The sequence below is a fragment of the Dermochelys coriacea genome, chromosome 1, assembly GCF_009764565.3.
Source record: "Dermochelys coriacea isolate rDerCor1 chromosome 1, rDerCor1.pri.v4, whole genome shotgun sequence".
Taxonomy (NCBI): Eukaryota; Metazoa; Chordata; order Testudines; family Dermochelyidae; genus Dermochelys; species Dermochelys coriacea.
In genome coordinates, this window is record NC_050068.2 from 226,795,012 (window position 1) to 226,809,491 (window position 14,480).

Below are 14,480 nucleotides of genomic sequence, written 5' to 3' on the forward strand. Positions count from 1 at the left end.
ATATGAAACAGATAATCTTTATAATTAGCCAACTGCATTTTAAAAATTCACTACTTATAAGATGTTTTTAAATGGTTGCATCTGATAATTTACATATCTTAAATATATGTAATTTGTTACCTAGTTGAGCCATTTTTGTCAAAAGGCAGGATAAGGTTACAGCTCCATCTATTTTTGTTTCAAGCCAATTAAAAACTAGTCAGAAATTCTATTTTTGTTCAGCAAATTGGCTTCCAAGGTCCCTATAGAAGTAAGACTATTTGACTAAAATAAAATTCACAATTAAAAAATTTAAAAAATAGGAACAGCCTTTGGTAAAAACTAGAATAAGTTAAGACATCGAACTCAAACTAAAAATGACCAAAAATAACTTTTCCACTAGCACTCTCCTGATGTCAAGTAAGGAGCTATTCTCTGCGAGCACTGAATTCTTATTCAATATCATGTGTGAGTGAAAGGTCTTCTGAGGAATTCTATCCCATTTCTTGGTAGAGGCAACGCTCACTGTGCAGCAGCAAATTGAGACTTTTAAGAAAACCAAAAAGCTTCAAGAGATTACTGTGATCTCTTCAGCTGCTTTACCATCCAAAGGAAGTTTGAGTATATAGGCAAGAGAACTGTGATTTTATGAACATGAACCAACACATGGCAGCAACTTCAGATTCTAACACAGTGTTCCTGAAGTCTTACCTCATCTTCTGTATTTGCAGCAGAAGTTAATTTGAGCACATCGCGACATTTCTCCTGGAAAACGCTTGCAAGAAATTCCACATCTTTCAAGAGCACTGCCATTTCATCACTGGTCATTGAATTTCTCTCACTTATTTTGGCCATTATCAGTTCTAACAAAGTAATCCTGAAATTAAAATGAATAAATGAGTAGGTAAACTTGTTAACTAAATTTACAAAGCCAACTAAGGCTAACAATAGATTAAATGAACATAGTTAAAAACTATCTATTTAAAAAATTCACCTGTAGTACTATCATGATGTCTGGTTTTCAAAATGCAAAAGAGCTTTAGATAGCAATTAACTTTCACCACATGTTTTGATTAATTTTTACACACAGTTCAACTGAGACAGCCTAACCAGAAAGGTCTAGTCAAACTGACTTTTAAAATAGCCTGTTCATTTTCTACTTTTGTGCCTGACAATGCTACTGTTGTTGCACATGCTACACAATGAGTAGAGAGGGTGGAGAGAAAAATGGTAAAATCTTCCTTTAAAGTTTTTTAACAAAATACAAAAACACACAACCTAAACTACTTGACAGCATCCCTTTAAGTGTGCCTTCATTTACACTTTATTTTGTGTATATAATCTTCTACTAATTCCCTCCTTCCTGATAGAAAACTACAAATAAATGTGTGTGTTGGGAGGGAGGAGTGGACTCAAATCAAGGGGAAAAAAATATACCTTTGTCTATATAGCTATAATATTATTGCCACTAGATAAATTGTAGAAATTCTCCATTTCACATTAATCATTAAAACTCCCATTGAAAATTATGGAATTATCTGAACTAGCAAGTAAGTGAACAATAAGAAGGCAGTTTATTGCAAAATGTACTTTGGTCATTTACTCTGATAATTATAGTTTAGTTTTATTTCTGATATATCAATTCACAATGCAAACTTTACACACAAAAAGGAATAAAGAAGTCTTCATAATATGGCACCTCAGTGCAGCACTCCTGATTAAACCTCTGCTGAGAAGACTGTGGATTCAACATGAAAGAATGACAGTAGAATCTTGCTAAAGAGTTTTCTTTATTGAGCACATTCAAGGGCAAGCTCAGAGTTTCCTTTGATTAAAATATTTGCAATTCAGATGTGAGGACTGACATTTAAAATCAAAATTAAATTTGCATTTGAACTACTCCATACAGTTTAATTTGCCAAGTGAGTTGTCACAATGAGGGGGAGAGAGACTTTTTTTCCTATGGAAAGGAATGGTCACAACTCTATTAACCCCGAAAAAACAACTGACCAAGGTAAAAGGCAGGCAGCTCTTCCTGAGTTCAAGGGACTGTGAAAATCCTTTTAATGAATGTGGTAGGGAACTGTACTCAATATATGTGGGATAAGCTGGAATGGTCACAAGATAGGAGGTTGTCAGATAAGGATAACTTCATAAATTTCACTATTAATCTGATGAGGCCTCATCACAAGATAGGTGCGCCATTTAAGGATAAGGTAGGGGAACGCATTCCCACCACACTTCCCCATCCACAAACTACCAGAAGCCAGTTGCTCAACATCCCCAACTATGTGAATAATTGGTCGATTCCCATTTTCAGGGCAACCATGCTAAAAGCTGTTTTCTATCACCCATTGAAAAAAATGACCAGATTTTAGACTGAGTTTAATTGGGTTAATGCCCTGCAAGCATATGCATGTCTAAGGAGTGAAGTCATTCACAGATTTTATGGACACAGGGAACTATTACTATCCGACCACCTGCATAACCCACACTATAGAATTTCACCCAGTAATTTTTGCTTCAAGTCCATAAATTTTGGTTGAACTTGAACATATTTTTTTAGAAAAACAACCTCTCAATTTACAAAGATTTTGAGTGATGGATAATCCACCACATATCTTGTTAAATTGTTCCAGTGGTTAATTACCTTCACCAATCAAAACATACACCTTATTTCCAGTTTGAATTTGTCTAGCTTCAACTTCCTACCACTGGAGTTCATTATGTCTTTGTTTGGTAAACTAAGGCAATGTCTACTATTAGAAGTCTTCTCGTACTTAGGAAAGTAATCAAGTGACACTTCTGAACTTCTCTTAGATAAGCTAAATAGACTGAGCTTCTTCAATCTCTCACTATAAGGCAGGTTTTCCAGATCTGGAATCATTCTTGTGGCTCACTTCTCAGTTGTGATATACTGAGGACTGTGTTTAAGGACTCAAACTATGCGTTTAAGAATAGGGTGGGGCACGGAGAATGGTTCCTGATCTTGCTTGAAGGCCAGGGGGTTGTGTGTGGAAGTGTGCAATCAGTGTCATTCTGGAAAAGGTCAACCCAAAACAGGGTGGAGTGACTATGCCTCTATGTCTCATGGAGCAGCATGCTTTGACTCTTGCTTATTGTGATTACTGCACGTTATCATTGTATCCTTCCAGAAAGACTATTTTATGGTTTTTATCTAACTTCTCTGTTTGTATGCCATTTGAACCTTTTTAATTTGAACCTTTTCCAATACAAATTTTACCCAGTTCCTCCTGATTTCACCTTACTAGCAAGGACATAGAATCATAGAATATCAGGGTTGGAAGGGACCTCAGGAGGTCATCTAGTCCAACCCCCTGCTCAAAGCAGGACCAATCCCCAACTAAATCATCCTGGCTCAGCCACACATTTCCGACATCATGCAACTGCTACCATAAAGAGTTAGCAACAATCAATGTAACACAGTGCGGCCTTCTAGAGTTTGTAAACAAACGATAGCATTAAAAGTGAGAGCAACCACCAGTGTTAAATCTGAATCACAGCTATTACTAGGTTCAATTCTGGGTGAACATTCTATAGTATGTGCTATGCAGGTGGTCAGACCGCAACAGTTCCCCCTGTCCACAAAGAAATCTATGAATGATTTGACTCCCCAAACATGCACATGCTTGAGGGCACCAAACTCAGTAACCTCCTCTGTCTAAAATCTGGTCATTTTTTCAATGGATGATGTCAATTCTACTCTGAAAGACATACTGAAAAAACAGCATTGTTGAGTTCTATGAAAGTAAATGGAGCATATTTGATATAGAAAATATTGAGTGAAGCTGAGCCAATGCGGGTGAGGTAATGTCTTTTATTGGATCAACTTCTGCTGGTAAAAGCAGCTTTCAAGCTTGCACGGAGCTGTTCTTCACGTCTGGGGAAAGTATTCAAAGCATCACAGCTAAATACAAGGTGGAACAGATTATTAAGCATAAGGAGTTAACACACATTGCCAGAAATAATTCAAGGTGAAACGGAAAGTTAACACTTCCGCAGTCATAGGACAAAGAATGCTCAGTGGGCCATAAGTCTAGTGTCTTTACTGAGTCCATGATTTTTAGCATCTAATAAAGATACGAATTTAAGCTCCCAGTCTCATCTTTTGTGCAGGTTTCTTTTGAGGGCAAGGACTAAGAGGTCAGATACTAAGTGATCGTTTTGTGAAAAGTGTTGGTCCATAGGTGATAAGGTGTTTCTGTGTGAATTCATTCAAGTGTGTAGGGACTGTCTTGTTTCATCCACACAGTTCTTAGTGGCATGGATGAGGTACACCACATGTTGTGACAGGTACGTGTAGGACCCAGAGATCTTGAAAAGTGTGTTGTGGGGAATATTAATCATTGTAGCAGTGGAGATATGTCTGCAAGTTTTGCATCTATTATGGAAGGGGCTGGTGCTGCTTTAAGTTGGTGTGTCTTCATTTGTGGGGAGTTTGCTTCTGATGAGCTTGGTGAGGCTGGGGAGTTGTTTGAAGACCAGAAGATAATATATGAGAAAAGATGACAATTAAAAAGAGGTTAACTGCCAGCCCTGTGAATTTAACCTCAGATCTTTCCTTCTTGTGCATTTTCAGTAATAAAGGTTCTGCAAGGCAAGTTAGGCCCTCTGTTAGACTTCTCTAACACTGATGTCATCAAATTACATCTTAAAGGAGCTGGTACAAGTGCAACTCATCAGAACTTACTAAAGACGTAAAGGGATAGAATACAGTTGACTATCCTTTAGAAATTTTGGCTCTGCAGTACTAATCAGAGCAAAATAATTAAAAAGCTCTTATTTTATTACTACCAGTAAGCAGATAGGACTCTGAATACAGCAAAGCCGTATATATGTTGAATAAGGGGGATGCAATTTATATTAATTAACTTTTCAGAGTAGAACTTGGCTACTTTGGTAACTGTTTTACTGCTGATAATTTTACTAAGGTTTGCACCATTCACTGTGATGTGCTTCTGTGTCCTTTCAAATAAAACCAAAACAGCAAGATGCAAATAATTGAAAGTTGTATTAAAATACTTGAAGGTTGGTTGGTTGATTTAATTTAAGAACAAAAACAAAAAACAGAGTGAAAAGAATAAAAAAGGATTAAAGGGAAACTGGAAGATCTCTATGGCAATAAAAAGATTCGATATGAAGGAGATTATTTACCTTTAAAAACAGATAATATGGTAAATATGTACACTTTAGTTTAAAAAAATTCTAACATGTTTATAAAACTAATTAGCGTTATGCCTATTCTACACTAACTTGTTTTAAAGAAACATTTTTATTAAAATTTCTGCAAAATATTTTTGAGGGTAGTTGGGGAAGTCTCTGGAATTTGACATAATGCCAACAGATTTCAACTGGCTCTTAAAGAAAAATCTTTTAGCATATTATTGTTGCAGAAACATCCAACTTACAATCATCAACAGAGAAATGGTTAACACAAACATTTAAGTGTAATCATTAGTTTTCAGACCTAGAATATCACCGAGATAGACGGGCAGTTCAGACCACTCAGCGCTACTGTTGCAGGCTATCTGCAGACTTAGGCACACATCACCATATTGAGTACATTCAGTTAACATTTGAATGATTTTTCTTCATAGCTTCATAAAGGGCAGAAATGTATTTTTTAATTTAAATTTTAGATTCTGGGGCTCATTTCCACAGCAAGCAGGGCAAGTCTCTGGCAAGTGCCTCAGCATCACAAGTGCATTGGGCTCTGATTACAGAAAATACCTTGACTAGTGCAAATACTGCAGTTCTCCAATTGCATAAACTTTAGTTCTCTAAGACAACAGGCAAGTTTTTAAGGGCCACCACTAATTTGTGTACCAGAAAATGCTATCAACATAGTTAATTTCCTGTAAACAGATTTTAAATAAGTATATTTAATGTGAAATATACAGGTAACAGAGAGTTTGTATGTATTTGTAAGCTTAAACTGTCCTCCCAGACACCTCAATATTGCATCCATTCTGCCTTCATCCATAAAGTCAGCTTTAATGGCACCCAAGGTGGCACCCTTATGGTGAAGTCTCTCTGACTTGTCTCAGAATGAGACAATAATGCCCCTATGTTCTGGTTTACAATGCCTCTTTTCTGTCCAGCTAATGGCAGTCACAACATTTTTACGTGCACTGGACTCTCTCTCTCTCTCTCTTTGGTCATGTGTGACAGAGAATACACTCTGAAATATGATATAAAGGGAATTATAGGCATAAGATTCAATAGCAGAATTCTGAGATCTTAGTAATATTAAGACCTTACAAAATACTTTGCAGCACATTTACTAGTACATTATATAGATCTCTTGAATTAAAACTAAATAACCATTTTCAGATGAACTATCTGCACACACTGATTAATTTTCCTTTTTTTTAAATTAGTTTGTTAACTTTGCTTGCTGATTTGCAGAATTCTTGTGATTCATAATAGGTGTAATAAGTGCATTGAAAATATTTATTCGGTAGGTTGACCAGCTATAGCAGCATAACACCTTACCATGACAAGTCACATGCTACAGATGGAATGTGGCAGTCCTACACCCTTCCACAAACTGACGAATCAAGCAAACTTTTCCACTGCTAAAACTAAAAATTAACAATCTAACTCAGTACCAAATAATCCCATAAAATAAAAAAAAAAAGCACTAGTTACACCGTTCCCCTCCCCTCCCCCCCAAAAAGCTTGAGGTTTAAAATACTCACTTTTCCCTCCCCACTGATTGTCTGAGTAGGGACTCCCTGGTTCTTGAGGAGGTAGGAGATAAGCTGCTGTTCTTCCCCATTCTGTCAGCCCCTCCACTGCCAGGCACCCTCCCTGCTCCACCCAATCTCCTGCCCTTCTTATAGTCTTCTGTCTTAAACCTGCCCTTATATTTTTGCTCTCTTTCTGCTATAGATCTCAAGGCATCCCATTCTCCCCATCTCCCTGTCTTTTCATAGTTCTCTGTCCAGATTTTAAGTCATACTGCCCAGGGAGCTGCCATCTTCCCTGAGGGCAGCCTGACAATGGTCCCATGGAAAACAATGGAGACAGGTGGCCACCTCTAAAGCATCTTGCACCTGCAAAAGCGATAGGAGATGGTGGTCAACCTAATTCATGCAATCGTGTGGCTTCTGTCCCACTGATGGTAATGAGAAGGATAGTGTCAACTTTTAATAAGGGCAAAATACATGCAATGTAAAGTGCACAGGACCATGAGAAGCTCAAGCTCTCCTCTGTAAACCACGTCTCCCCTGCTTACATTGCAAGATTCTCAAGAGTTAATAATTCTAACCTTAAGTAAATTTTACACTTCCCCCTTGTAAAAAAAACAAAAACAACAAACAAAAAAAACCCCAGTCTTTATAGATGCAACATGCTTGTTTTGTTTTTTCTAGACTCAAGTTTTCAAATGTGCAATGAAGATCTTAAAAAGTATTAAGTAATCATAAGCAAATACATGTCTATAATTTTCAACTGTACAGACTTAAGTACACCAACTACAGTAAATCCATTCTATCAGACTTCCTTTTAATTTCTAGTCATCACAACTGTGGTATGAACAGCTGAGCATATTTCAAATGCAGCAGGGTGCGGTGCTCTTATGAAATCAAGACACAAGCATGAAACCTTGCCTTTAATTTTTTTTTTATTTTTGTATTTCTTTATTGAGTAATGGCGCCAACCTGGATTCTGCAACCCTACATAAATCACTGCCAGTTGTGGCTAAGCTGTAATGTTAACCAACCAATTTAAAACCATTACTGACATAGAAACATGTATTTAGAGATGATGTGCCAGCTACAAAACCACACAGTTTTTCAATCATGTGAACAGGATACTGTATATGGAATGCTAAATACTAAAAGCCACATTGGTTTTTGGGGTTACCTTTCTTGATTACTCAGTTTGGCATACATGACTTTTACGAGCTCTGGACATTTCAGCAAATGGTCTGTAACAATCAAGAACCTAAAGAACAGAAGAAAAAAGCATTATTGATTTTACAGTGAAAATGTAGTTATTTCACATTTACTCTATACCTGTTTATATTATTCTTTTGGATGTTTGTAATTTTAATTAGTACATGGCTCCTTTCATGTTACTAGTGTTACCTGCTAACTGATACAAATAGTCAACACACCTAATTATTCATTTTCTAAATACATCTTCCACTAAGTACAGACCAATCTGCATCAATGCAACTCAGATTTACTCAACAATTGAAGGAAAGCTGGACAAGTCTTTTTCCAGTTATAGAAAAGAAAAATCTTACCATAGTTCAAGTAATAAAACATCAATCCAAGTCTTTATAGACTTCAGTAAAAAGCCAAGAATGAAAATTGTTATACCGTTCATCTCAGAAGCTAAGCTTCTAAACCTAACAAATAATCAAGAGAATTGTGCTACTTAATTCTTTTTTCTCTTAAAAAATTCTAACAACTCAGAAACACAAAGGGACACATTTTTTCATACATGGAGTAAAATACTAGTCTCAGGTTACCAAGAAAACATCTCTGTTGTATAACAAGATCCTAAACCAATATTAGAAACTAACTTTTGGAAGCTGCCAAGCAGCGACTTACAGGTACAGTTATCTTTGTACTAATGTCCACATTACCAAACTGACTTTCTAAGCCTTACCTGTACCAGTAACTCATCCAGTATTATGTGTACCAACTATACGGTGGTGACCTCAATAAATTCACCATATTCACTATCAAGATACTTGGCTCTGCAAACACACTAGTTGAACATGTTTATTTTCATATCAAATTTCTAGCAGCACTGACAGCATGCTACATATATATTTAAACATGCAGCATTATATACTTACTGTAAATAGAGTACATTTTATTCAACCCTTGATTACAAATCCAAAATAATTAGACTGAGTCATATGACAAACACAGGATATCTTGAAGACCACAAGATGGACTATTGAAAAAGGCAGCCAACTCCCTCTCCTACCAACTCTCCCTGCTCCACTTTGCATAAAAGTTGCAGGGGTGATCCACAGCATCTTGTGTATTCAATACATAGGTGCCCTGGAAAACATATGGAACTGCTCCAGCCTTAATAAAAAGTCTGTTTGGAATACAAAAACTCAACCAAATCTGGAGCAACCAAAGAGTACAAGGTCCCATGACGTCTATGGGCTTCACAACCCATGAGCACGTACTCTATTTACTGAGGAATGTGATTTTTGGGGGGGGGGGGGGGGCACATTTTATAATGGAATGATTTTTATTATTTGTGCATATAATGGAGGAAAACAGTACTACTGTAGGTTTCAGAGTAGCAGCCGTGTTAGTCTGTATTCGCAAAAAAGAAAAGGAGTACATGTGGCACCTTAGAGACTAACAAATTTATTTGAGCATAAGCTTTCGTGAGCTACAGCTCACTTCATCGGATGCATTCAGTGGAAAATACCGTAGGTAGACAAGATTTAAAATGTGAGTTTTTTCTGATAATGTCCATTTACACAGGACTTTTTCAACAGCAAGCTGGAATTAGTAGACTTTCGGGCCCTTGAACCTTATTGCTCCGCACAGCCAATACTGCAAGGGACATTTCTAGCGTGGGATAGCAGAGAATGACATAATTGTGAGAGTCTGATATCTTCATCAATCAACATGATGCTTGCTGGTGCCATGATATTCAATGGGAGTTCTTTCCATAGCCCCATAGGCAACTAGTAATGGTAAGAAAGCTATCTATGCTTACACTTTTTGCTGTAGCTGCACCTAAAAACCACACATGACCAGAAGTGATGGTAAAGAAATCTGGGACCTCAAAAGAAGAAAGCACAATAGATAGAAATATTATGTACAGAAGACTCTATGCTGCAGTTTAACAAAGGACAGATTTTTATGATAATACAATCATGATATATTTTGTAAATATGCATTAACAATTATGTACAAGTGCTAATCATATGCATGGCTATAGTAAAGCTCTACACAATAATGAAATAATTTACATGGTTTTAGTACACAACTCCAACTGACCAAAATGGAAGTCTTCCACCTAAATCCCCATTATGCATATGCACACCACTATGACTGACTGCACTTCTGTAATCACACCCTACATACTATTGTAATAATCTTTGTACAAAATACGTCTTGTGAAGTATCACTGAAAACTAATATCTTGCTGGTCAATAACATCATGATGAAGTGTGTGTAGCAACATCATATGTAAAGTTACAAAGCTGAAATTAGGTCTGAAGTGTGTTCAGCACGCAAGTCCGGGTAAACCAGATTTTCAAAGACAAAGGACAACCTGACACCTCTAGCTAGGTGTCAAAGTTGATTGCTGGGAACATGTAAGAATTTCACCTTGAACCAAGTGTAGTCTGTTTTAATGCTTTATACTTGTACTCATTTAAAACCTCTCTTTGTAGTTAAACCAGTTTTATTCTTTAATCAAAACTAATCTGATGTTGGGTAAACTGAGTGGGTAACTAGGGTAGCAAACTGTTTTATACTGATCCTTAGAAGAGTGATGGACCTACTATATCTGAACTGGGCAGAGCACATGGGTTTTTTTGGGGGGGGGGCGGGGTAGGGAATTCAAGACTCGGAGTGTGTTGGGTCACTCTGCAAATAGTAACCTAGGCTGCTGGAACCCAGAGTGTGGCTACTGTGCTGCTGACAGGCTGCTGGGGTCAGAGTTGCTGAACCAGGGTTGTGGCTCATACACAGTCACTCAGAGTGTGATCTGCGTACTGGCAAGCTATTTGTGAATGACCCATGTGGGAACTACGGCAGCAAAACACTGTGAGGCATCCCAAGTTGCAAGGCAAAGATGACAGGCCCTCATTGGTCTCGACCGGACCCCAGAATATCAACCACAGAGGTATATTTTCCTCAGTCCATACATGGTTCCCAAATTGTAAACTACCAAGAAATTTAAGTAACCAACAAAACCTGAAACATGGACAAGCAAGAAATCCATTTTCAGACTTTATGAATAGCAACATCAGCACCAAAGGATTTGCATTTTAATAGCTCACAATAGTCCTATTTTGGTGTATCTTATTCTGATGATTAAGAAATCTACAAAACAGTAGCTGAATTTGCTTTTATGAAAATGTACTTCCCACAGTTGGTTTTAGCCTCATGTGAAAATCTCTTCCACCAGTGGGATACAGCAAAATTGCACTCAAGAAAATATATTTTATGTTCAGATTTTCAATTCTGCAGTTAAAGGTTAAATCCACACTTGTAGGCTTTTCAGTTTATAATTCTGCAGAGCAGTTTGCTTGGATTTTTCTCATATACTTAAAATCTGCTAGTACTTGAGGCCTGTCTACACAATGCACAAGCAAAGCACATTCGAGGACTATGATTTGTAGCGCTCTCTAATATATTGTGGTCTAACTCCCCTGTGTAGACCCTGCTGGCATACTCTAAAAAGGTTATCTAGTTCACATTGATGTAGTCCTCTTTCAAACAGAACTGACTGAATTAACACACACTACATACCTTTTAGAGCATGCCAGCAGGATCTAAATGGGGCAATTAGAGCAATATGTTAGTGTACTGTACAAATCACACCCCTCTGGCATGCTTTACTGTGCTGTGTAGACAAACCCCTATAGGGCTGAAAAGAAATCACGCTCCTAATGTGCATCAATCAATAAAGTATAAGCATTCCAACTTTGTACAGGTCTACTCTCCCCTCTATGCATGCTAGTCCTCTATACATTGCTAGGAGACTAGAAGCCTAAAGAACGAAGTACAAAGATGCACAGCCTGTATTTTGGACCTTTCTGGAATATGTTTCAGAAAGTGGTTTTATGGATTCAGCTTATAAATATGGACATAGCAGTTCTGTTTGTCTTTCTTGATCCCAAAGTTAAAATTTTCATTCATATCGCCAGATATCTCCACCACCACATTTAGGTTCTTTCTCCTCTTCCCTGTCCTCCCACATTGCCATTAACTCACGTAGAGTACATATAAAAATATTGGAGTGCTAACATACTTGAAACACACAACACCGAAAGAGGTATTGGGATGAGGAGGAAGCGAGGTATGCACAAGGCACACGGAAATGCCTTTACGGTGCTGCTATGCCTGGAGATTTTGGTGGTAGCGAAACAGGAAAAAGAAATAAAAGTTAAGATGTAAAGACTTGCCACTCTTCTGTTTTGTAGTCTTAAAAAAAGAGCCCACAAGCCCTCCCCCCCCCAGTTTAAAATAAAAAGGTGTTTATGACTTGCTAACTGAATATCAGGCATTTCAGATGCACGCACTGTGCTTCAGAAAGGTTTAATTGTGCTCAGAGCCCAACAGCAGAACTACTGGGATAAACTGGTGAGCACTGCAATTTAGTAAAGGAAATGTTGAAAATTAGAGTTGTTATATAAACAGAATACAGCAACAAATGAATAGTGTTAAATATGCCAATTTCCTGGGCTGTCTTTAGATTAAGTGTTTGGCTAATATCCTAAAAAAAATCAAGTTCTCACAAGTTGATAAACATAGGAGATGTTCCATTCAAACTCTTACAATAGCACAAGGGATATATTGTACCAAACTAAGTTTGAGAGGTAGCCATGATGAAATGGTATAAGCCACATTTATGCCCAGTATATGCTAAACATGCCAGATGAGCAATGAGTTTGGTCCAACCAAAGCTGGGTGTAAGCAATGAACTTTATCATAAAATGTAGTGCTCCAGATTTAAGTCAATTTGTATTCATTAGCAACCCTACAGAGCAACGTCTTGCACGTCAGAAAATGGAATGATGGTGATCCTCTTCTTACCACTCTATATTAAATGTTTCATCTTCAAAAGAAGACTTCAGTGAGAATACATCACATTATTTTGTATCGTTGTAATTCAAACCAAAATACTTAGGAATGGAATAGTAATTTTTTTCCATAGTTTACAATGTGTTTGAAATGTACCATTTGTACTGACAGGGTAGACCATCCAAACTTTGAAGAGAGATGGAGTTCATAAATTCTCTTCCTCTGTCCAATCTAAATCTCCAACCATTAATGAAACCAAAAAACAAAGTGCCTCACTAGAAACTCTTAATATGATTTTCAAAATCCTTTTAAAATTATACCCTTTGCACAAAGATGTTTGAGGAACAAAAGTATTGGTTGGCTTTGCATCAGACTAATAAAATCTATTTTTAAAAAATCAATTTACAGAATGAAGTTATTTAATGGCAAATTAAATAAATGTGCTCTCACACAACCTTCTAGACCAGATACTCCACCCCACCCATCAAGGTACTTCTCACTTACCAAAAGCACAGGGGAAAAGTATTAGTGTGCTAGTGCATACACAATACCTTGCAGTACTATAATCTTGAGGTAACAAAGGCAGAGATCACAATAGCACACATAATATCTGTTCCTCAGAGAAGAATCTTCATTAGAAACGTAATGCCTTGAATAATCTTTTAAGTCTCAAAGATAAAAGTTCAGATTAACTTTTATATTTGTTTTGGTTCTGCTGTTGAATCACAGTTTATCTTTACAATTGGAGAGAGAGTCACATGCTTTGTCGCTTCTGTAGACTGAGCTCATTACACACACCAGGGGCTCACTGCATTCCTGCGCTTCCCCCTTCTCCCTCCCCATGTGAACTACCCTTCCAGGCCCCTCTATTTCAGGGACTCCCTGAACCCCTACCCCACCCTCATGCCAGGTGCTCTTTTTGTCCATGTCATGCTCTGTGCCCCTCAATTTCCCTTGCGACTGCTCCTATCTAAGCCTACCTGTGTCTAGAAAGGCGCATACTTTATTGCTTCAGTAGGCCAAAATTCCCAAGCACACCAACAGTTTCTTGCATCTCTCAACTCCCTTCCACCCCCAGCTTCTTATGTGTTAACCTCCCCTCCACTCTTCCATCCTCCTCTGGGACCACAAAAAGGGTGTTATATGGGCATGTATTAATGGCGGTCATCCACTGGTTCTGCGATCTACAGACAATTATAGACCTGGTCAAAGCTGGAACTTTGATAACCAGACATGAGGGGCTCTACACGTCTCCCATTTTCCTCTTGAGGTTTTCACTAAAAAATTAGCAGGATTCTGCCAACCGATGCACAGAACATTTACTGAAATTTTGGAATTGATCACATCAAAAGTTTTTCAAAAGTTTTCATGTACATCCCACACAGAGAAATATCATCTAGAGGAGTGGAAGGCCTCAAACCTATCTATACTTGATATCTTTTTGGAAAGAATTTGTTAGGTTAGCCTAAGCACATTTACCATGAGTACCTGAAATAATTGTTGCTGGTATAGGTTTAAGGGAAGTAAACGCAAACCCCATATTTTAAGAGATATTTGTGGAATTATTCTAAAACTTCTGAAGATCTCTTCCCCCCCTCCCCCTTTTTACTACCATATTTTTCACTCATCTCATAGTGGTTTTCAGATACCTAAATAGGACACAAAATGATCTGGCTTGTAACCTGTTCTCTCCTTAAGGAAGGAAGCATAACATGATCAACATTGGAAGAAGCA

At 37.6% G+C, this 14,480-nt stretch overlaps 1 protein-coding gene across 5 annotated transcripts in view; it reads right to left on the bottom strand.

The window, feature by feature from the left end:
• ATXN10 (ataxin 10) overlaps positions 1 to 14,480 on the bottom strand; it is a 176,173-nt gene that overhangs the window by 83,528 nt on the left and 78,165 nt on the right. For all 5 annotated transcript variants that reach the window (XR_006281710.1, XM_038406008.2, XM_038405980.2 and 2 more), the window contains exons 6-7: positions 7,870 to 7,950; positions 691 to 856 (exon numbers count right to left, since the gene is read on the bottom strand). Coding sequence is in view for 4 of the 5 variants with exons in the window: in XM_038406008.2 (XP_038261936.1) it covers positions 691 to 856; positions 7,870 to 7,950 (247 nt within the window). In the remaining variant the exon portion in view is untranslated. The remainder of the gene's footprint in view (positions 1 to 690; positions 857 to 7,869; positions 7,951 to 14,480) is intronic.